Source organism: Hevea brasiliensis, chromosome 5, assembly GCF_030052815.1.
Source record: "Hevea brasiliensis isolate MT/VB/25A 57/8 chromosome 5, ASM3005281v1, whole genome shotgun sequence".
Taxonomy (NCBI): domain Eukaryota; kingdom Viridiplantae; phylum Streptophyta; class Magnoliopsida; order Malpighiales; family Euphorbiaceae; genus Hevea; species Hevea brasiliensis.
The window spans coordinates 25856173-25880202 of record NC_079497.1 but is presented as its reverse complement, the minus strand read 5'-3'; the positions used below and the strand labels follow the sequence as shown (position 1 = coordinate 25880202).

At 34.7% G+C, this 24030-nt stretch overlaps 1 protein-coding gene and 1 long non-coding RNA gene across 2 annotated transcripts; both read right to left on the bottom strand.

Annotated features, from left to right (window-relative positions):
- Nucleotides 1-7824: 7824 nt before the first annotated feature.
- Nucleotides 7825-18897, bottom strand: LOC131180222 (uncharacterized). The gene is made up of 3 exons (XR_009149028.1): nt 18808-18897; nt 8581-8637; nt 7825-8022 (listed from the first exon to the last, which is right to left on the bottom strand). It is a non-coding gene; the product is annotated as an uncharacterized LOC131180222 (long non-coding RNA).
- Nucleotides 18898-21934: 3037 nt separating this feature from the next.
- On the bottom strand, nt 21935-22456 carry LOC110654598 (uncharacterized). The gene has a single exon (XM_021810654.2). It carries the CDS (start codon nt 22454-22456, stop codon nt 21935-21937), a length of 522 nt encoding a protein of 173 aa, XP_021666346.2.
- Nucleotides 22457-24030: the final 1574 nt, after the last annotated feature.

The window sequence follows — 24030 nt, the reverse complement described above, 5'->3', positions numbered from 1 at the left end:
ACTCTTAATATCCACATTCCAATTCCTTTCCTTCAACGCATAAAAGAATTAATGATTGCTTGTTAGAAATCCTTCTTTCTCATGAAATGTTAACCAATTATTCTAATTACAAGACTATTAATAAGTCACAAAATATTATCTCACTGAGATAAATTTAAGAAACAATCACTAACTTAATATGCCCCTATTGTGAATGATTGTATATAGGATGGATTATGTTCCCAACCCCATACGCATATCTTAATTCTTTATCTTTACTAATGTAGCATACTTTTTTCAAAAGATCAAAAGGTCTTTTATAAAGTTATAATGGGGTTATAGGGTTGCAAATGTGGTTACAAGGTCTTAAGGAATACAAAATATGAGAAGAAACACCTTGCAAAATATAAATGCACACTAAATTTTGACTTTCCTTTTGCCAATGGAGAAAAGGAGCTTTTTTTTGCAATTTGAAGCTTAATGCCAAGTATGCTTCACTTTTATATTTTTATGGGAACTTTGGCATATAATTTGACTTTTGTTTATGCCTTTTTGTCCCCTCTTTTTTGGCGCTTAGCCCTAAACTCACTCTTTTTACTAGTTTGGAAGTGCACTTCTCTCTCTCTCTCTTTCTCTCTCTCTCTCTCTCTCTCTCTCTCTCTCTCTCTCTCTCTCTCTTTCTTATAGCATATTTGTGCCAAGTTTTCATTCACTCCTTTCCTTATCTCTTTGTATACCTAATGTGCTTTTCACTTTACATTTTGACTTTTCTTATAAGGTTAGGATAAGTGTTTGGACTAAGGGCTAAGTTATTCTTGTGGGTTAGCAAGGAACATATAGAAGTAAAATTATAGGCTCAAATTGATTGTGAGTGATAATTTTAATTAAGGGTGGCTAATGCTTTAATGAGGTTAATAATTAAGAATGCCTAAATCATCTATTTTTCAAGTGCATGCTAGGATTTTGCCTCGATAGATCAAAGAAATCTATTCTATGGTTGGTGAGAGATACCTAAGCTTATTCATGTTTCAAGAATTATCTCCTAGCTTTACAAATTCAGTATGACAAACTAATAGTTATGAATTAGTTTAATTGGTCATCCTCGACTTAGAAAATAGGTCTTTTATAAATAATAAATCCAATCTTTTAGACTATTTGGTACATTCATGCCATTATCCCATGAGAGAACAATTATTTGCTAATTTGAATTTTAGTCATATTCTTAAGGAAAGCATGAAAAATTTTGAAAATTTTTAGAATTTTGAAATATTTTTCTGCACTTTGATACACAAGTATAGTAAAAGCATGAAAAGGTATTGCAAATGCAAATATTAACTAAAATGCAAGAAAATTGCATACACACCCCAAAACTCACACTTAGCAGTGTCCTTAATGGCATTATAATATAATATGCAAGCTATGAAAATTAATAAAGCATAATTACTAAAGGAAGTAAGGTGTGTGTGTGTGTGTGTGCGTGTATATATATATATATATATATATATATATATATATATATATATAATGTACTGAAGTTTAACAAAATAGACTAGAACTAGGCCTATCCCTATGCAAAATCCATAATGTGGCCTAATATAAGCATCATAGTCTAAAATGTCTCTGAAGGTAAGGTGGGTCTACTCTTGTCCTCTCTCTCCAGGAGCATATCTAGTTTGTTATGTGCTTCCTAGAGGCTGTCCTCTATCTCTAAAGCACTGGGTAAAGGTATGTAAGGACAGGATGAGCGGAAGATGGTGTGAAGGGTGGGACTCGGGCTGGTGATGCCTAGAGTATTGGGTCTGGACCCTCATACTACTGCTGCTCCATAGGTTACTCCTCTTCTAGCTACTATTGTGCTCCTAATGATTCATCTCGCTTCTACGACTGTGCTCTAGGTGCCACATTCCCACGTTCATCTATAAGGAGGCATGTGTCCACTACCCTCCCACAAATGCCTATGGAGATGCAAATGGTTATGTTTATACTTGTCATTCCTATGATAGGATACAACCATACATGAGTGAGTAAGAAGCTGTAGTGTATCGCTATGGTGGTGATGAGGCTGCCACTCACTATGTGTCTAGTGGTCTAGTGAGAGATCCTCCTGAAGTGTTAGCAAAGAAAATATCCAATGCTATATCTCTACCCATGAACCATGCACCAAAGAAAGAATAACTCATTGGCATTCACCACGCCTAAGCTATGTCCTCGCCCCATAATGGTATAAGCCGCGAGGCGGTGAATATATCTCAGTGCCAAGATTGTAAAGTGCTCTCATCTTATGTTGGAGGCTAGCCTGTCAAACCCCAACATGGCATTAAACACATCTATGTTCAATGCTCGATCCACTTCTAGAAGCTAGAATTGGATTTGCCCCTATCCACTCTATCCATAGCTCATAAGTTGGCTTGGAAACTCCCTAAGAACTCTAGTGTAAGGTCTTTGTAGGTAAAGAATCGCAATGTGGCAAAGTGCTCTCATTCTATGTTGTGCAAATAAGTGTCCACTTGTGCCCTTATTCCCATTTGTTCCAAGATACAATCATCAAGGTACTTTATAGGGGTTTTTTGTGCTTTGAGAATCAGAAAGTAAGAGCCTTATAATGTGCATCTTTGAATGGCCATGCCAACTTAAAGTCTTAATGTGGTCGTATTCTTGGTGGTACTTGTGGTTATTATTATTGGGGTTGGCTTTATGGTTAGGGTTGGGGTTGTTCCTCCTCCCTTTTTGTTTGCCTTATTTTTGGGCATGATGGAGGGGAAGGTGAATCATTTCTTATCCAGGAGGAAGAGGGACGATGATATGCTCTTTTTGCTAGACATGGGGAAGGGATGTGATTTAGAATCTAGGGTTTGGAAGAAGGTTTTGTGAGGGGAAGGGATTTGAGAGAAATTTGGGAGAGAGAGAAGTGTGTTTGTGACGAGTTTTGGTCTTTAAATAGGGATTTTTGGTCAGTTGGGGGTTGGGACATAAATTTTCACATGAAACAGTACAAATTTAAAATGCGGCTGTGACATTCTACATAAGGCAATGTAACGTTACACAAGTTGGCCCATGTAACTTTCTATCCACTTTTGTACATTTTTTTTTGTTTTTCCTTTATGTAATGTTACATGGGTTAACCCATCTAACTTTCTGTCTACTTAATTAAAATTTGCCTTTTAACCTAAAAGTTACACGGGACATGCATGTATGCACAGAGTATCCCATGTAACTTTTTGTAGTGGCTTTCCCTTTTATTCCTTGAGTTTTCTAGGTTACACAGGGTGTGCTTTAATGCATGGGGTGCCCCGTGTAACTCTTTAGACTTAGAATTTTTCAAATTTTTATGGTCCTTCTAATTGTGTTAGGTTGTGTTTCACTATTTAGCTACTGAAGACTCCTTAAAATGGCACCAAGGATGCACAATGATACCCTATTTCCATCCCTATGCTAATTCAATTCTAAGTATGTCAATGCAGCACATAATTAGTAAGTAAGGAGACTTCCCTAATTGTAATTCACTTCTGTTGCATAGTTTTTTTCCCTTGTTCTAGTCCGTCCCATTTTGAGATTCGTGCTTCTCCTCTCTTCTCTTGAAATAATTTAAGGTAAGAACTTTGTTATGAGTGTGCAGTAAAAGAAAAAGATTGCAAAAGTAAAAGAAATAAAATTAAAGCTTTAAAAACTTGGATTGCCTCCTTAGGAGCACTTATTTATAGTCTTTATCTTAATTGTACTGTTAGCTTATTGAGGGGTAGGTGGATCAGCAAAGGAGTGTGTTACTCCTTTCTCAATAGGTTCTATAAAAAAGTATCGCTTGAGGTACTATCTATTGACTTTGAATGCTCCTGCTGTCTCACTCCATATCTCTACTACTCCATAAGGGAAGGTATACAGGACTTTAAAAGGTCCGAACCATTAAGATCTCAACTTTTTAGGGAATAGCTTTAATCTAGAGTTGAATAGTAAGATAAGGTTTTCTTCTTGTGATATGCTTATCATGCTAGTTCTTTGTCATTTCCTTATATATCCTTGCATTATCATAGACGTCTTGCCTAATTTCTTTCAATTCATTTAGTTGTAGAAGCCTCTTTTCTCTAACACTCTTTAAGTTAAAATTTAGTGTCTTTATTGCCTAATAAGCCTTATGTTTAAGCTCGACAGGTAGGTGGCATGATTTCTCGAACACTAAGTGGAATGGGGTAGCTCCAATAGGTGTTTTGAAGGCTGTGCAGTTGGCCTAAAGTGCATTATCGAGTTTAAGGACTAATCCTGTAACACCCCTATTTGCATAGCCTAGTATATTTCACTGTTCCGATGACCGGTGTCGGTCTGGATAATTAAGGGGATTAGAACAACATCTAAGACAACTAGATAAGCCCTGAAAATAAATAATTAGTAATTGTCAAATGGTTAAGTATAAATAAGAAAAATAGAACACAAGAAGTTAAATGAGCCGAGAGTCACAACGATGGATGACCTTCTCCGGAAGGACTGCGAGGTCGACTTAAACTCAAATTTTGAACAGTAAAATGTGAAGCCGCGATCCTTAGGACTATTGCAAACACAGTGAAAAAGAGAAAATCATGAAAAAGAATTGTTAAGTAGGTCAAATAATTAGGTCAAGGATCCGGAAGAAGTATTGAATTATTTGTAAACCGGATCGAACCGGCGAGGGGCAATTTGGTCAATTCACCTCTAGAGCTGACTCCTGACCTAACTGTCCAATAAAATCAGAGAAAAGAAGATTTTGGGATTAAGAATTAAATTAAAGAACTAAGGAAAAATAAATGAAAAAAAAAAGAAAAGAAAAAAGGTTGTTTACATTACTTGGATGACATCATCATGATGTCAAAATTATTTTTAAATTCCTACAAATTTTGACCAATTCAAATACATGAAATAAACACACTAAAATGACATAAAAAAAGAAAAGAAAACAATTACATCTCCCTCCCAAACCAGCCGGCTCTCTCTCTCCCTCACTTCACCCTTAGAAAAACTCCATTAAAGCTCATTTTGAGCTTGATCAAACCCTAAATCCCACCATAGAAACTTTAGTTTTCATCATTAAACCTTGTTAACTTCACTTAAAAAGAAGCTTGAGCAGGAAAAGAAAAGAGGAAAAGGAAGGAATTGAGGAAGAGGAACTTCAAGTTGAGGTAAGAAATTAAATTGAAATTTAATGTTTAAAATACATATTTTGAGTTACTTTAACTTAGATGTCATCCTTAAAATCAAAAGAAAACTTGGTTGATGGACCAAACATAAATTTTGGCCAGCTAGGGTTTAGGTTTGAGAATGAATGATTTTGATGAAAATGAAGAAGTAGTTAAGTGCAAAAGAGTGTAAAGGTATATATGATGCATTTAGATTTCATCAATTGAGCTAAGCATAAAAGTTAGGGTTTTGGCACCTAGGGTTTTGGGAGGAAAAATGTAAGAATTAGCCAAATGATGTGTTTGACCTTGTTTGAGTTGAAAAATAGTAATGTATAACCAATTGTGGTGTGTAGGAAACCAAATTGAAATTCGGATTGGATATGGCCATTTTGTAGGCAGCATGACCAAGGTCCCTTTCAGGGACAAAAAATGAAAATTTACCTACCCAATTGGTGTGAGGCCAATTTGGAATGAAACTAGATACAAAATGGCACATTTTTCATCTAGGAATCATGCCCAAAAAGTGACCATAGCATAGTGAACAAATTGGCCAAAACCGGATTAGGCAAACTGACCTGTACAAAAATGACCAAATGAATAGTATTTGTTCATTTCACCATAACTTGGGCTAGGCAAGTCCAAATGACCTGAAATTTTACCAGTAGAAAGCTGAGACATAGCCCTACAACTTTCATGAAGAACACAAGTCTAAATTATGCACTTAACAAAGTCATTTAGCTACCCAAATTTAATGACCTAAAACTGCCAGAACTAAGTTGGTGTCCAGAAAATCTGGGTTAGACTAATCTGGCCAGCCATATTCAAATGGCTATAACTTGAGGTAAAAAACTCCAAATGGAGTGATTCAAAAAGGAAAATAAATTTAAGACAATAAGGAACAACTTCTATGAAGAAAACTTAGCCAAATTCTAACAGCAATATGACCAATGGAACAGTGAAAAATAAGATACCAAAACTGAAAATTTGAAATTTGTGCCTAAAAGACTTATGTTTTGAGAAAAGAACCAAAACCAACAAATTAGGTAACCAAAATATGGTATGTGGGTAAAATTAGAATTCCCATACCTATTAAGTATTAGAAAGTCAATAAATTGACTTGAATAGTATCATGAATATTAACCCTAAAATACAAATTTCAAAGAATATCAAATTAAGCATATTAAAGTTAGATTTGAAATTATTTTTGGACTTATGATAATTTTATGATATAGAAACACTGTGAAATTATGTGTTTCAGTTGAAAAAAATACTGGGAAAGAACCTGAGGAATCAAGTCAAGGCCAAGAGGCAACTCGTATAAGGTTTGTGCACAACATAGAATTTTTCGTAAATTTTCTTTTGCAAATTATTTTGAATGAATTATGAAATTAAATTGTGACTTAATTATATTAAAATGTTTATTATGCTTTTGACTTAAATGGTTAAAAGTTTACTTGTATGTGTTTGAAATGACAATAAATGTTTGATAAATTGTTAAGATAGTTTTGAAACCACAGTGTCATGACCATATATTTGAATACCTCACTAGCATGACTAGTGGGGGAAATCAGTTTCAAATTTTAATTCCTTCTCTGGCTGAAGTATTGAGGTGTATGCCAGTAGAAGAAGAAATTGAATGGATATCCATATATTTGAGCTAGCTAGCCTTGTGATGTGACTTCTCATAAGCCTTTGGCTATTGAGATGATTATTGTTTCGAATGGCATGATATAACTGTGTGTTTTTATGAAATTTATTTTGAGACTTTCGAAATGAAATTGTTTGAATTAAATGCATATAAATCATGTTTTGTATTTATTTCTCATGTTCGGTTCAATTTTTGAATAAGTATGATTTAAATTCTGCATAAAGGTTATTTTAATATGTTGTGCACCATTGAGTCATAGTACTCAGCGATGGCTGTTATTACTGTCGCAGATATAGAGACTAGAGGAGCAGCAGAGTGAGCTGCTGAGGATTTTGGAGCCACCATTCCCTGAAGTTTTATCGGGTATATTTTATACCCTGATTGTAATAATTATTTTGATATATGTAAATGTATGTACATGTAGAACTGGTCATAAGTAGTTGTATAAAGTTTGTAATAATATTAGTTAGATTTTTCTAATGTAAATTTTGGATAAATGTAATTTGTTTAATTGTAATGAAATATGAATGAAAGTATTTTGTTTTAAATTGAATGAAATTACTTAGTATTATTTTGGATGTTATTTGATTTGGAAATTTTTCTAAAATTTGCGGAAAATAAAAAGGGACAAAAATTTTAACTAGTTTATAAACTCTAATTAAATTTTTTAATACCTATTATAAAATGCTCACCACTTCTAAAAAGTAAGAAAATAATTTTAAAATCCCTTGTAGGATACTTAATGAGTTATCGGTAGGTGAAATTCGATAGTTCATTAGGTATTCTATGGGATCATGTTATGCCTTACAGAGGGGTAAGGTGTCACGACCCAACCTATGGGCCGGACCGGCACTAGGACCTGGGCCAGCTTAAAGCCCCCGAGGCCCGTAGTAAGCCTAACTATTCCTCAAATCCATAACCAGGCCCACAATTTAGGCCCAATATGCATATAAAATAATTTAAATCAAACTGTTATAATTTCATTTCGCCAACTTAGCCAAATTTTCAAACTAAAATCGAGCCCACTCAACCTCATACCTCATTTACAAACTGTTTAAATACCATACAAATCTTCATTTATTAATCTTAAAAATTTAAGTTAACACAACCTCTACCAAGGTCCACACTATTTCTAACACATGCGGAGTTCTAGATTTTTAATTTATAAAAGATAGTAAAACAATTAAATAATTGACGTTAAACCTGCGAGGAAGAAAACAGGTTGCTCTGTAAAATAACTCCTCCTGTGGCCTGGAAAAATTTTTGAACAGGAGTGAGCGTTCGACTCAGAGAGTAAAATATCAATTTTAACCATAATCTCTATAACTATCTAAAACTAATGCAACCTGTGGAATGAAGTGCAAAATCAGCAATAAATTCACATCATAGCATCAAAAAGGTAATTTGGAGCACTCACACACCCTGTAGTATCAATCATAACATATGGGAGCTGATCCCCTATACAGCTCTCTTAAATCCAACCTGGTGCCAGCGAATTACTCAAGCTCGGACTTCCACTTAATAACCAAATCGAGGGTCCCAGCGAATTACTCAAGCCGTGACTACCCCTCGAAGGATCGGGTCCCAGCGAATTACTCAAGCCGTGACTACACCACATCACACGCACGCCAACGCACGCACACTGCTCCAAATTACCACAACAACATCAATGGCACATCAACAGTTATGAATGCAACATAAATCGTGCCTAGAGTTTAACTACATAAATATATGCATATAAGTGATGCATGGGCATGCTTGAACATATAATAATATCGAAATTACAATTAAAATTAATATTTTACTCACAGTACACCGTCGACTATTGTGGCTGCTGGATGCAGGAAAATAGTTGATCTCGATCACCTAATAATTAAATTATAAATTTATTAGTACTAACTCAAAATAAAACTCTAAAGAGGCAATAGACAGCCTAATTCATGCCGAAAATCCGGCAGAGTTTCCCCTATACCTGGGACCTACCCAACCTGCAAAGAGGCTCAAATAACACTTCTAAATTCTCAATTTCCACAATCACATCTCATTAATATCACATGGCCCCTCCTGGGCCCTCCAAATCAGACTATACTCAAAATCTTAAAAATTACGTTTTAGTCCCTATAATTGATATTTTTCAAAAACCCACTCAAACAAGCTCTAAAAATTTTAAAATTTTGCACCGCGGTCTTTAATAATATTATAAGGCTATTGCAAAAGGAATTATAATTTTCTAATCACCCATGATTATTTTATTCAAGAATTTTACTCAATTCCATGAGATTCCAACATCTAATATATTCTTAATTCAACCTAATTAAATATTTACATATTTAAACTTCCATCCTCAAGCTTCAACCAATTATATAAAATTTAATTATCTAAATTTCAAACAATCTTATTGAAGGAACGGAAGCGTGAAAAACACAAGATTATACCATTGAATTCAAAAATTTTCACCTAGGGTCACAAGCACCATGCAAGATTTATTTTTATCTATTTGATTTCAATGATAAACAACATATTAAAACTCTTTTAATATGTTTTTGGATCTGTATTTGCCATTTAAGATTTTAAAATTAATCAGATTAATTTTAGAACCCTAGATTAAATCAAGAACGATTACACTAACCTCTTGATGTGCTTTGAGATTCGTCTTCAGGACACCATATGTTGTCCCTCTAGCTTGTCCACACCAAGAACACCTATGGCAGCCCTTGAACAGCTTCTAAAGCCTTTTCTATTAATTAGAAATTCAAGTTCTGCCTTTTAAGAGATTAGAGATGCAAACAGGACACTAGAAACAATTTCTAGTGTTCTTAATTCAAGAGATTGATGGCTAATCTCTTTGAATTGATGAGAGATGAAGAGAAATAGCTGGAGAGGCTCAAAGTGGCGTGACATATGAGAGGAGAGGCTGCTGGTTATGTTTTCTTTTCATAACCCCACTTAAATAGCTAGGTTAACACATTAAACCCTAGCCACATGTCACCTTTTGATTAGCTCTAGGTTTAAGTGACCCAATCACATTGTGCCAAGTGTCAAACCTATATTTAATCTTGATTTTAATCATCTTACGTGATTAAAAATATTTGGCAAGCTTATGTGTTATGCCATGTGTCACCATCTCATGGTGCCACGTGTCACACTGCAAAATGACCAAAATGCCTCGTGTCTTAATTTTGAGTTCTTAACCCAAAATAATTATTTTCTTCTTCTAATTAATTTATATCAAATATAAATTAACTAATTAATCTCTATTAATTAATTTCTCATCAATTAAATTCATATTTAAACACTTTAAATATAAATTTAATTTATCTTACATCCAATAATCTAGATTTGGTTTCAACTCATGCTAGGGACTTTGCAATTTAATTGCAAACCAAATCTATTTAATTAATCAATTAAACTCTTTAATTAATTAATTAAATCATATTTACATAGGTGATAACTTGTGTATGTGTGTGACTTACTAGGCTCATCACTAATTGGCAATGAGACATGATATCAACTCTTAATATCATCGAACTCTTTCTTACCATAAATGATTTCTCTAAATCATTTTATGAACCTCATAGACCATGGTTAACACCTAGCATAGCATGCCATGGCCACCCAATTAGTAATAAGATTTACCTTAAATGAACCTATAATCATATGTTACCATGCACTAGAATCTCTCATTACAAAATCCCAACTCAAGCCGAGTCATGGTTTATGTCAAACTCCATTTGCTATGAATATTATGTTCTCTTTTAATTCCAGTTCTTGATTAAAAGATTTTTCTCATCGAAACTCTTTCGAATAAATCTATCTGTCTGCCAGAACTTGAAACATCAAGAACAATTAAATGAATATAGGATTTTAACTCTATTTCCTTAGAGGAACAGATTCCATCTTGATCAACACCTACCTCCAGATATACCTAGTAGGAGCCAACAGATGCCCCTATACCCATACACGGTACAAGTATGAAAGCGATCAAACTCAAACTACCTATATACAAGATAACTGCTATCTCGTGTCTAAAGATTATATGCACGATATGATTTATGACAAAACATTGACAAGAGTAAACTCCATGTGCTTGTCATAAGTGTCACCGGTTCGCCTACTTATCATGTATAAGTGCCTATCATGTATGTTATATGGCATGAGACTCACCATTCCATCTTATTTATATCTCATATAAATAACTTGGGAACAAACATGAATACAATCTTTCTGGATAAGTCATGTCCTTATTATGAAGTATCCTTGATTGTGAACCTATTTATGATACTTTGTGCTAGAAATATTGTCACTCATATTCTTAACAACTTAAGAATAATATTTCTAACAAAATATCAATGGACCTTTTCTATTACACATAAATATATTATGTAAACGGAAAAGTGGAAATGCCTTTTATTAATAAAATATATACAAGATACATACTAAATGATATGCTCTAGGGCATACTACTAACAATCTCCCACTAGCACTAGAGCCATTCATTACAATACCTTAGACCCATCTTCTCAAGATGTCAGTCTAACTGAGCTTATGACAAAGGCTTAGTGAATGAATCAGCCGCTATTTTCTGCATGGCTATATTGCCTTGCCCAACTATATCTCTGATAATGTGGTAGTGCCTTTCTATGTGTTTGGATTTTGGGTGAGACCTTAGTTCCTTAGCCTATATGATCGCTCCATTGTTGTCACGATGTAATGGAACCACGACTCAATGGAAGGAACTACCGTAAGTTCTCACGAACTTCTTCATCCAAATGACTTCTTTTGCGATTCGATGCGAATATACTCACCTCGAGTGGAATCTGCAATGCGTGCTCGCTTGGAACTCTTCCAACCGATCGCACCTCCATTACAAATGAACACATATCCAGAGGTAGACTTTCTATCATCGATTTCGATTGGAAATCGAATCGATATAACCATCCAATTGCAAGTCTCCACCTCCATAAATCAAGAATAAATCCTTAGTTCTTCTCAAGTACTTAAGAATATTCTTGATAGCTATCCGATGTTCCAAACCTGATTGGATTGATACCGCTAGTCAAACTAATAAAGATATGCGATATCCGCCTAGTACACAACTTTGCATACATTAAACTTCCAATAGCCAAGCATATGGAATCCTGCCATCTTATCTCTTTCTTCAGATGTCATTGGAGACATCTCTATAGAAAGATGGATACCATGTCTCACTGGTAACAATCCTCTCTTGGAATCAAGCATGTTAAACCTCTTTAACACCTTTTCCAAGTATAAACTTTGGGATAAACCTATTATTCTTTTCGCTCTATCTCTATAGATGCGAATACCAAGAATATAGGTTGCCTCCCCTAAGTCTTTCATGGAGAATGTATTTGACAACCATACCTTTATAGTCGTCAACATACCTGTGTCATTACCCATCAACAGTATGTCATCCACATATAAGACAAGGAAAGTGACAGCACTGTCACTAACCTTCTTATATACACATGGCTCATCCTCATTTTTTGATAAAACCAAAGGATTTAATGGCTTCATCAAAACGGATGTTCCAACTCCTCGAAGCTTGTTTCAACCCATAAATGGATCGCTTTAGCTTGCATACCTTGGAACCATCTTGGGATTCAAATCACGTAGGATGTTCCATGAAAATGTTTTCTTCAATGTATCCATTGAGAAAAGCCATTTGACATCCATCTGCCAAATCTCATAATCATAGTATGCAGCTATTGCTAATAAAATCCTAATTGATTTAAGCATGGCAACAGGCGAGAAAGTCTCCTCATAGTCGATTCCTTGCCTTTGGCGAAACCTTTTCGCTACTAGCCTTGCCTTATAGGTCTCTACCTTTCCATCAGAACATATTTTCTTCTTGAAAACCCATTTGTTCCCTATAGGTACAATACCTTCAGGTGGGTCAACAAGATCCCAAACTTGATTCTTATACATGGAATCAATCTCGGATTTCATAGCATCAATCCATTTTGAAGAGTCTATATCTGATATAGCTTCTTCATAGGTAAGTGAATCATCTCCATGATCTACTTCTTCATGAGTAGACAACTCTTGTTCTTCTTCATGAAGAAAACCATATCTCACTGGTGGGTGAGATACCCTGGTTGTTCTACGAGGAACAGCTGTAGATGTTTCATCAATGGGTATAGGTTGACTAGATGGATTTATATCCATCTAATCTGTTGGTTGGTCAGAATTCTCCAATTCTAACTCTATTTGCCTTCCTTTGCCTCCTTCTTGAACAAACTGTTGTTCAAGAAATGTGGCATCTCTACTTATAACAACCTTTTGTGAAGTAGGCAAATGAAATAATATCCAAAACTATCTTTTGGATATCCAACAAATCGACCTTTTTCTGATTTGGTCTCCAATTTATCAGTGTTCAGTTTTTTGATATAAGCTGGACAACCCCAAATCTTAACGTGCTTAAGACTTGGTTTTCTTCCATGCCATATCTCATAAGGTGTGGAAGAAACTGATTTTGATGGAATCCTATTCAGAATATACAAAGCTGATTCTAATGCAAATCCCCAAAAGAAGATTGACATATCAGTATAGCTCATCATACTATGTACCATATCCAATAGGGCACGATTTCTCCTTTCAGATACACCATTCAGCTGTGGCGTTCCTGGAGGAGTCAGCTGAGAAACAATGCCATGCTCTCTCAAGTATTCATCAAATTCAGTACTCAAATATTCACCTCCACGATCTGATCGAAGAGCTTTAATATTCTTTCCTGTTTGATTTTCTACTTCTGATTTAAATTCTTTGAACTTTTCAAAAGATTCATGTTTGTATTTCATCAAATACAAATACCCAAACCTTGATTTATCATCAGTAAAGGTAATAAAATAATGAAAACCCCTCTAGCCATTTCTTTAAATGGACCACATACATCACTATGTATTAGCTCTAAAATATTTTCAGCTCTTAGCCCCTGTCCAACAAAGGGTGATCTAGTCATTTTGCCCTGAAGGCAAGATTCACAAGTTGGAGTAGGCTCAGAGCCCAATGAGGATAGAATCCCCATTTTCTCCAGTTTTGCAATCCTATCTTCTGCAACATGACATAACCTTAAGTGCCAAATATATTTTGAACTTGAGTTGTTTTTCACCATGGCATTGCATTCTTTTAGATTGCTATACTCTAGCCAGTGGAAACACTTTCTTACTGGCAATGGAAACACTTTCCTATTGGCAGTGGAAACACTTTCCTTTGCCTTTGTCAGCTTTGGTCTTCCCTTTCTGTTTAGCTATTTTCTTGGAAGGACCAGGAATCTGAGGTTTCTTTTTATTATTGCCCTTCTTCTTGTTGGACATTCCAGTAGAAGAAGATGCAACCAAACTACCTCTTTTCCTTTATTGCCTGGCTTATTCTTTTGGACAATAACCAGCATGTTGAGTAAACCAGCTAAGGTGCATTCCTGTTGAGTCATATGAAAATTTGTCACAAAATTCCCAAAAGACTCAGGAAGGGACTGAAGGATCAAATCCATTTGTAGTTGGAAATCCATGTTGAAGTCAAGATGTTCCAACTGCTCAATCAGCCGAATCATCTTGTGGACATGATCCCCAACATTCTGTCCCTCAGACATCCTCATACGGAATAGCTGTCTAGATATCTCATACCTAGCATTCCTGCTGTGCTCACCATACAACTCTTGTAGGTGAAGGAGGATCTCACTAGCACTCTGCATGTTCTCATGTTGCTTCTGTAACTCATTACTCATGGAAGCAAGCATGTAACACTTAGCTCTCATATCATGCTCCTTCCACTTGTCCAAAGTATCATGTTCCTCTTATGTGGCCTCTGGAGGTAAGGGACCAGGAACATTTGAATATAGAACATATCCTATATGTTCAAGGTTCAGGACAAGTTTCAAATTTCTTAGCCAATCGCATGATTAGGTCCTGTCAACTCTGTTGTGATCAAGTATGCTTGCAAGGATATTGGATGGTGGTGGTTGTTTTGTGCTCATTTTTATCGTAAAATTAATTGCGAAATAACAGATTAATTAGTAAATGTATCATGTAATTAACCAAAATGATTATGGTCTTTTAATCAAATTGGTCCTCCCACTAACTTAGCGAATCCTACACTTCCAGAGTAGAAAACGGAAATCCTAGTTGGATGGATTTCTAGTGGGTGATTGAATTCTTATAATTCTATTGATCATCCTCAGGTACATCCATTATTGGAATTACAATAAACTATAAGTGAGCAACTCCTTGCCCATCACATCTCATGTGAGGTTCAATCCTTTACTAGCCCCTAATGCTCAAAATCTCGTACATCCAATATTGACTTATCTTGCATTAGTTAAGTTGATCCCATTGAGCCAGTAATTATGCAAATAATTTTAATGTCCCTCAGGTACATCCAATATTGGCCACCAAACCATTTACATATTTACAACATCTCATGCTTAACAATTATTCTTAAGAAAATCTCTTAAATTAATTGCATCTCATGCAACTATTTAAAATTTCTTAAAATAATTGCCCCAATGGAGGGCTTATGTTATAATTACTTTAATTATAGCATTTCCAACTTAATCATTTGTTTGGAAGATTTTATAGCCATTCTATTTACTATTAAGGTCTCACTTTGCACATTATCCATTTAGCATGCATATATCATATAATTGCATACATTCCCATACATCTCATACATTCATGGATAAGCAGTAAATATGGTATGATCATGGACTTTCTAAGGGATTCAATTCTGAGCCACCAAGAATTGAATCAGGGCATTCCTAGGTGCATTTCATTCATTCATTTTACAAGAGTTGCTGAAGGAGTACATAATCAACACTTGATCTTGAATTCCTCCCACTGGTCCCACCAATGCTCTTGACCTCCTTGAACTTCTTGCAATCCAATATTACATAGTAATCCTTGGCATACCAAGGCAAATTTACAAGAACTTAAATAAATGAAATTACAACCCAAAAATTATTACAAACTTAATAATACATGCCCAAAATAAATTAAAATAAATTAATTAATTTACAATCCCAAAGAAACATAAAAGAAATAAATCCAATCACATTGGTCTTTTATAGTCCATGATCATCCATCATGCATATCACTATTTAACAATTAAATAAAACATACATACTTAAATTAAATTGAATATCTCATATTCAACTTAAAATTCAGATTTGAATATGATTCAAATAAATTTAAAAATTCAGATTTGAATCTCATTCAAACAAATTTAAAAATTCAGATTTGAATCACATTCAAACAACTTTAAAAATTCAGATTTGAATCACATTCAAACATTTTTTAAAAAATCAGATTTGAATCTTATTCAATCAATTTTAAAAAATCAGATTTAAATATGATTCAAACAACTTTAAAAATTCAGATTTGAATCACATTCAAACAACTTTTAAAATTCAGATTTGAATCACATTCAAACAATTTTTAAAATTCTGATTTGAATCATAATTTAATTGTGTGATTAAAACAACTAATTAAACACTTTAATTAGTCAAAGAATAGGCCTTAGATCATACAATAATTGCAGAATTAAAAGCCAAACCTTGAACCACCCATGGAACCATTGTTGCCGCCACCAATGGTGGCTCCACCATGTGTGCCGCCACACCTCATGATCCAACCAGCAATGAATCTCTTAATCTCATGATCAAACACACAATTAAATTATATAATCAACAATCTAAATGGCAAATATAGTGGCTCGATACCAATTGAAGGAACAGGCGTGAAACACACAAGATTATACCATTGAATTCAAAAATTTTCACCTAGGGTCACAAGCACCATGCAAGATTTATTTTTATCTATTTGATTTCAATGATAAACAACATATTAAAACTCTTTTAATATGTTTTTGGATCTGTATTTTCCATTTAAGATTTTAAAATTAATCAGATTAATTTTAGAACCCTAGATTAAATCAAGAACGATTACACTAACCTCTTGATGTCTTTGTGCGCCTTTGAGATTCGTCTTCAGGACACCATATGTTGTCCCTCTAGCTTGTCCACACCAAGAACACCTATGGCAGCCCTTGAACAGCTTCTAAAGCCTTTTCTATTAATTAGAAATTCAAGTTCTGCCTTTTAAGAGATTAGAGATGCAAACAGGACACTAGAAACAATTTCTAGTGTTCTTAATTCAAGAGATTGATGGCTAATCTCTTTGAATTGATGAGAGATGAAGAGAAATAGCTGGAGAGGCTCAAAGTGGCGTGACATATGAGAGGAGAGGCTGCTGGTTATGTTTTCTTTTCATAACCCCACTTAAATAGCTAGGTTAACACATTAAACCCTAGCCACATGTCACCTTTTGATTAGCTCTAGGTTTAAGTGACCCAATCACATTGTGCCAAGTGTCAAACCTATATTTAATCTTGATTTTAATCATCTTACGTGATTAAAAATATTTGCAAGCTTATGTGTTATGCCATGTGTCACCATCTCATGGTGCCACGTGTCACACTGCAAAATGACCAAAATGCCTGTGTCTTAATTTTGAGTTCTTAACCCAAAATAATTATTTTCTTCTTCTAATTAATTTATATCAAATATAAATTAACTAATTAATCTCTATTAATTAATTTCTCATCAATTAAATTCATATTTAAACACTTTAAATATAAATTTAATTTATCACATCCAATAATCTAGATTAGGTTTAAAGACATTCTAGGGAATTTGCAATTTAATTGCAAACCAAATCTATTTAATTAATCAATTAAACTCTTTAATTAATTAATTAAATCATATTTAAATAGGTGATAACTTGTGTATGTGTGTGACTTACCAGGCTCATCACTAATTGGCAATGAGACATGATATCAACTCTTAATATCATCACAACTCTTTCTTACCATAAATGATTTCTCTAAATCATTTTATGAACCTCATAGACCATGGTTAACACCTAGCATAGCATTCCATGGCCACCCAATTAGTAATAAGATTTACCTTAAATGAACCTATAATCATATGTTACCATGCACTAGAATCTCTCTGTTACAAAATCCCAACTCAAGCTGGAGTCATGGTTTATGTCAAACTCCATTTGTATGAATATTATGTTCTCTTTTAATTCCAGTTCTTGATTAAAAGATTTTCTCATCGAAACTCTTTTACGAATAAATCTATCTGTCTGGCCAGAACTTGAAACATCAAGAACAATTAAATGAACATAGGATTTTAACTCTATTTACTTAGAGGAACAGATTCCATCTTGATCAACACCTACCTCCATATATAACTAGTAGGAGCCAACAGATGCCCATATACCCATACACAGTACAAGTATGAAAAGCAGTATCAAACTCAAACTACCTATATACAAGATAACTGTGCTATCTCAGGTCTAAAGATTATATGCACTGATATGATTTATGACAAAACATTGACAAGAGTAAACTCCATGTGCTTGTCATAAGTGTCACTGGTTCGGCCTACTTATCATGTATAAGTGCCTATCATGTATGTTATATGGCATGAGACTCACCATTCCATCTTATTTATATCTCATATAAATAACTTGGGAACAAACTTGAATACAATCTTTCTGGATAAGTCATGTCCTTATTATGAAGTATCCTTGATTGTGAACCTATTTATGATACTTTGTGCTAGAAATATTGTCACTCATATTCTTAACAACTTAAGAATAATATTTCTAATAAAATATCAATGGACCTTTTCTATTATACATAAATATATTATGTAAACGGAAAAGTGGAAATGCCTTTTATTAATAAAATATATACAAGATACATACTAAATGATATGCTCTAGGGCATACTACTAACACTTATATGCCCATATGCTAAAAATCTAATTAAAATCCATCCATATTTCTCAAAAATATTCTATAATCACTCAAAAATTCAACTAACACCATAGAATATCTCCAAATAATTTTACTTTCATCATATATTTTTCTTAGAATTTTTCTCCAATTTTTCCTGTTTAAGAAACACTGTATTTATGCTCCACAGACAAAGAAATAATAGAGATTGTCTTACCCGAAGTTTATCTGTGTCTCAAAAATTCCAAAAATTTATGAGGAAGCCTCTGGAAGTTGAACCATCTCCATAGCTCACAGGAGCCACCACGGCGCCACGGTGGCCATGGCGACATTTGCCGGGTCTGATCATACCACCATGTTCCTCTCCTCTTCCTCAGTCCATATGTGGTCTCGGATCGTCGATCCAACGGTTGGATCGTCGTAGATCTGACGAAAAAGCTTGAAAAACCTGAAACTTCTCTCCTCCATATCTCACTCATCCGACCTCCATTTGCTTCAAAATTGGTATCAAAAGAAAGCTCTCGGAACAAGCTTTCCAACGCCACCGAAATCGCCTCGATTGGACGTCGGATGAAGCCGGAATCGCGCCGGAAAGCCGCTGTCCACTGTGAGCGCGTTTTCTCTCTCTTCTCCCTCCCTTGCCGCTGGTTATGGCCGTCGAGGGTCGCGGCCGGTGGGAGCTGCTGGGACGTCGCGGTCACCGGAGAAAGGAAGAAGAAGAAGAAAGGGAAGGAGAGGGAAAGAAGAGAAATGGGGGGGGGGGGGTCCTCCTCCCGTTTTTCTTTTGAATTTTTTTTTTTTTATTTTTTTTTTTAATAAAAATGGCTGCTGTGACAGTGGGAAAACCCACTGTCACACGCCAATTCCCATCAATCAAATTTTTTTTTTTTTTTTTTTATCCTGGATGTTACATAAGGTGTGACAAATCCTTCCTTGAACGATTCACTATTTTCTCAAGTATTCTCTTTTGCTCCCTATTTGAAATCGCCACTTGCCTGCTTGTTTATAGGCGTTATGGTGTTGCCACTTTGTGAGTCACTCCATATTTTCTGAGTAGTGCTTCAAATTGGCTATTGCATAAGTGATTTCCCCCATCACTGATTATGGCTCTTAGCATTCCACACCTTGTAAAGATGTACTTTTTTAGGAATTTGATGACCAATCTAGTATATTAGTTGGTGAGGCTAGTGCTTCTACCCATTAAGATACATAATCCATATCAACTAGGATATACTTTTTCCAAATGAAGATGGGAATGGACATAGAAAGTCTATTCCCTGTACATCAAAAAGCTCATCTTCAAGTATTCCATGTAGGAACATCTCGTTCCTTCTTGATATATTTCGAGTCTTTTAGCATTGACTGTATGTAAGTACAAAGTTTCTTACATCTTTAAATAAGGATGGCCAATAAAAACCTACTTGCATTATCTTTGCTAAAGTCCTTATTGTGTTGAAGTGTCCTCCATAAGGTGAGGAATGACAATGCTAGAGTATGCTTTCTACTTCCTCCTCTAGAATGCATCTTCTGATAAAACCATCATTGCATCTCTTATATAGAAGAGGCTCTTCCTAAGTATAGTCCTTTAAGTCAAATAAGAACTTTTGTCTTTACCGATGGGACATATTTGATGGTAGCACTCTGCATACAAGATAATTAACTATATCTGCATATCATGGACAGGAGGTGCTCATTTGGAAAGGAGTCATCAATTGGTGTGTCCTCAGTCATATCACCCCTTTCTTCATGCTTTAGCACGGAAAGATGATTAGCTACTACATTTTTGGCTCCCTTTTTGTCTTTAATTTCTAAGTCAAATTCCTATAGGAGACATATCCATCGAATTAGCCTTAGCTTTACCTCTTTCTCATTTAAGAGATACTGAAGAGCTGTATGGTTTGTACAATGACTTTTGATCCCACTAGGTAGGATCTAAATATGTCAATTGTAAATACAACAACCAAAAAACTCCTTTTCTGTAATTGCATAATTGATATGTGCATCATCAAGTGTTTTACTGGCATAGTAGATAGCATGGACTTTCTTGTCTTTTATTTATCTAAGAACTGCTCCTCCTGTTGCATCACACATGATCTTAAATGGTAGCTCCCAATGTGAGGTTGCATTATAGGTGTAGATATTAATGCTTTCTTTATCCTGCAAAAAAAAAGTAAGGCAGCTTTCATAAAAATCAAAGGGTAAATCTTGATTTAGCAAGTTTGTCAATGGCTTAGCTATTTTTGAGAAGTCTTTGATGAATCTTCTATAGAATCCTGAATGTCCCAAAAAGCTTTGCACTCTTTTGACTAATGTTGGAGGTGGCATCTTTTTTATGATTTTGATTTTTGCTGTCCACCTATATGCCTCTTTCTGATACCAAGTGACCAAGAACTATGCCTTCTCTTACCATGAAGTGGCATTTCTCCCAATTAAGTATTAAGTTTTATTGCTTACATCTTTGTAACACTTTAAAAATATTAGTCAAGCAATCATAAAAAGTAATGCCATAGACAAAGAAATTATCCATAAATACCTCTATTATATTTTTAATAAAATCCAAGAAAATAGCCATCATACATCTTTGAAAAGTAACAGGGGCATTACATAGACCAAAAGGCATTATTCTATAAGCAAAAGTGCCATAAACGCATGTGAAAGTGGTCTTTTCCTAGTCTTCTAGGTGAATTGGGATTTGGAAAAATCCCAAGCATTCATCTAGATAATAGAAGTTTGAATGCTTGGCTAGTCTTTCAAGCATTTGGTCAATAAATGGAAGAAGGAAGTGGTCTTTTCGGGTGGCACTCTTCAGTTTCCTATAGTTAATGCACATTCGCCAATCGGTGTCAGTCCTAGTAGGGATTAACTAATTATTTTCATTTTTAATTATAGTCATCCCACCTTTCCTAGGTATTGCATGTGCTGGACTAACGCATTCACTCCTGCATCTAATAGTTTTAAGACTTGTTTCTTTACTACTTCTTTCATGTTTGGGTTCAGTCTCCTCTGTTAATCTATGGTGGGTCTACTATTCTCTTCCATAGGTATCCTATGCATAAAAATGAAAGGGCTAATCCCTTTTGAGTCCTCTATTTTATACCCAAAACTTTTCCTATGGGTTCTTAGTTCCCTCAATAATTTTTCTTCCTCTTGCTCATTTAGGCTAGCACTGATTATTACAAGATAAGTAGAGTTTGAGCCAAATAATGCGTACCTGAGAGTGGAAGGAAGAGGTTTGACTTCTACCTGTTTTGTTGCCTCCTTGTCATTTGGCGTTGACATGGTTGGAGTTTGCTTCAACTCCTCCATTTGAAGTGCTTAAGCCAATGGTAATGATGGGCTAGCTTCTAGTGATTGTTTGACTGCTGTAAGTTCTTTGTTTTCATCTTATGTGGTGCACTGTGCACAACACAAGTTTCTAGAGGGTCTTTTAGATATCTCTTGTTGAACTCCTCTTTAACTAGCTCATCAATTATATCAATCCTTAGACACATGTACATGTCTTGCTTTTGTTTCATGGCGTGAAACATTTTGAAATCAACTTCTTCTTCACCCACTTTGAGAGTTAACCGCTTATTTTTGACATCTATGATAGCTCTGGTAGTTTCTAAGAAAGGTCTTCCCAAGATTATCGGAATTTGAACATCCTCCTCCATCTCTAAAACAACAAAGTCGATTAGTATAAAGAATTTACTGACCCTTATGGGGATGTTCTCTAGGATTCCTATTAAATACTTAACAGATCTGTTTGCTAGTTGTAATGAAATTATAGTCGGTTTCAGTTCTCCAACATTTAACTTTTGATAGATAGATAGGGGCAACAAACTAACACAAGAACCTAAGTGATAAAGGGTCTTGTCAATGTTCATGTTCCTAATAAAATAAGGTATTGAGAAGCTTCTAGGGTCTTTTAGCTTTGGAGGTATTTTGTTCTACAAGATCACACCACATTCCTCAATGAGAGCTACTGTCTCATAGTCATCAAGCTTTCTCTTGCTTGATAGTATCTCCTTTAAGAACTTGGCAAATGATGGTATCTGAGATAGAGCGTCTGTGAAGGGAATGTTGGTATAAAGTTTCTATAGAACTTTTAAATATTTCTCAAACTACTTGTCTAGCTTAGCTTTCTAGAATCATTAAGGAAAAGGCAATGGTGGTTGGTAGGGCTTTGGTAGCTCCTTGTGAGAAAGGGGGGGGGGGGTCGTAGTAAGGTGTGAGGTGAAATATCATCCACTAGAATTAAATAAAATGCACCAGGTAATGCCCAAGAAAGATGGTGGAGTCACAATAGTCTCACTTAAGTATGACCTCCTTAGACAACATTTCGTAGACATGCACTTCCTATAATTCTAATAGAATCAAACCATTAGTAAGTACTGTCATCCCATAAAACTACCACGGTACTAAGGATTTATGCCATGAAGGCATAGATAGGCAAGAGTCACCACCTGGGTAATAACTAGGACATATTCAGTGTTTCTTCCAAGGGTTATGGATGGCAACTTACTCCTTGCAGAGTTTCCACAACTGTCATTACCATAGCTCAATGTCTAGGTTCAGGATAGTAGGCGCGTAAGAGAAAGGTGTTGGGCATGTAAGGGAAAGTTGTTAGGCACCTCTTACGCCTGGTCTAACCTCGTTAATTCGAGTGCCAGTCCTCTACTAATGTTTCTAGATGTCTTATTCATTATTCCTCAATTAAACTTTATCCTAAAAATGCAATTCTAGTCCTACACACGCAAGTAATTCACAAAAAGGTTGTTGTTTACCAATAGTTTTCATGCACAAGTAATTCCTATCTATAGGATTGCTAATTATTTAAATGATATTTACCGGATGACTAAAATTAATTTACTATTGAGAATTTAATTTACAAACAAATTCAATTTCAAACAACCCTAAGTTTCTATTTAACCTAATTAATTAATTTTTCACCAAGTTACCCTAAGGATAATTAAACTAATTAATTATGTACATGTGTAATTTATTCTAATATCACATAAAACCCAAACAATCACAACCTAATAAAGATTTCTAATATGTAAATTTATTTTACAATTACCAAGTATTAAATTAAATTTATTTTATATGCCAATATTAGTTTAATTTACAAATAAGATTAATTTTAATTTACCAAGTATTTATTTAAATTAATTGCTTAAAAAAGTCAGTTAAATTAAAAAACAAAGTTAATTTTAATTTACCAAATAAAAATCTTATTATTACTATATTTTCATGCCAACAATTATTTTAGGAATTTAGGACTACTTACTTGTTGATAATTACAGTTACCATTAGGTCAAGCTACCCTTAAAAAAGGGCCTTCTCTTCTAGTATGACAATGATATCCCTAGCTTACTCTCATTTAGTTCTACGTAAATGCCCTTTTTGATACTTATCTTAAGGCTACTTACCAATTTTGTTTGTAACAAAAAAAAGAAGA

Bases quoted from the DNA above. Each gene is read 5' to 3' on its own strand.
- LOC110654598 (XM_021810654.2), bottom strand. From the start codon at position 22,456: ATGAACATTGACAAGACCCTTTATCACTTAGGTTCTTGTGTTAGTTTG.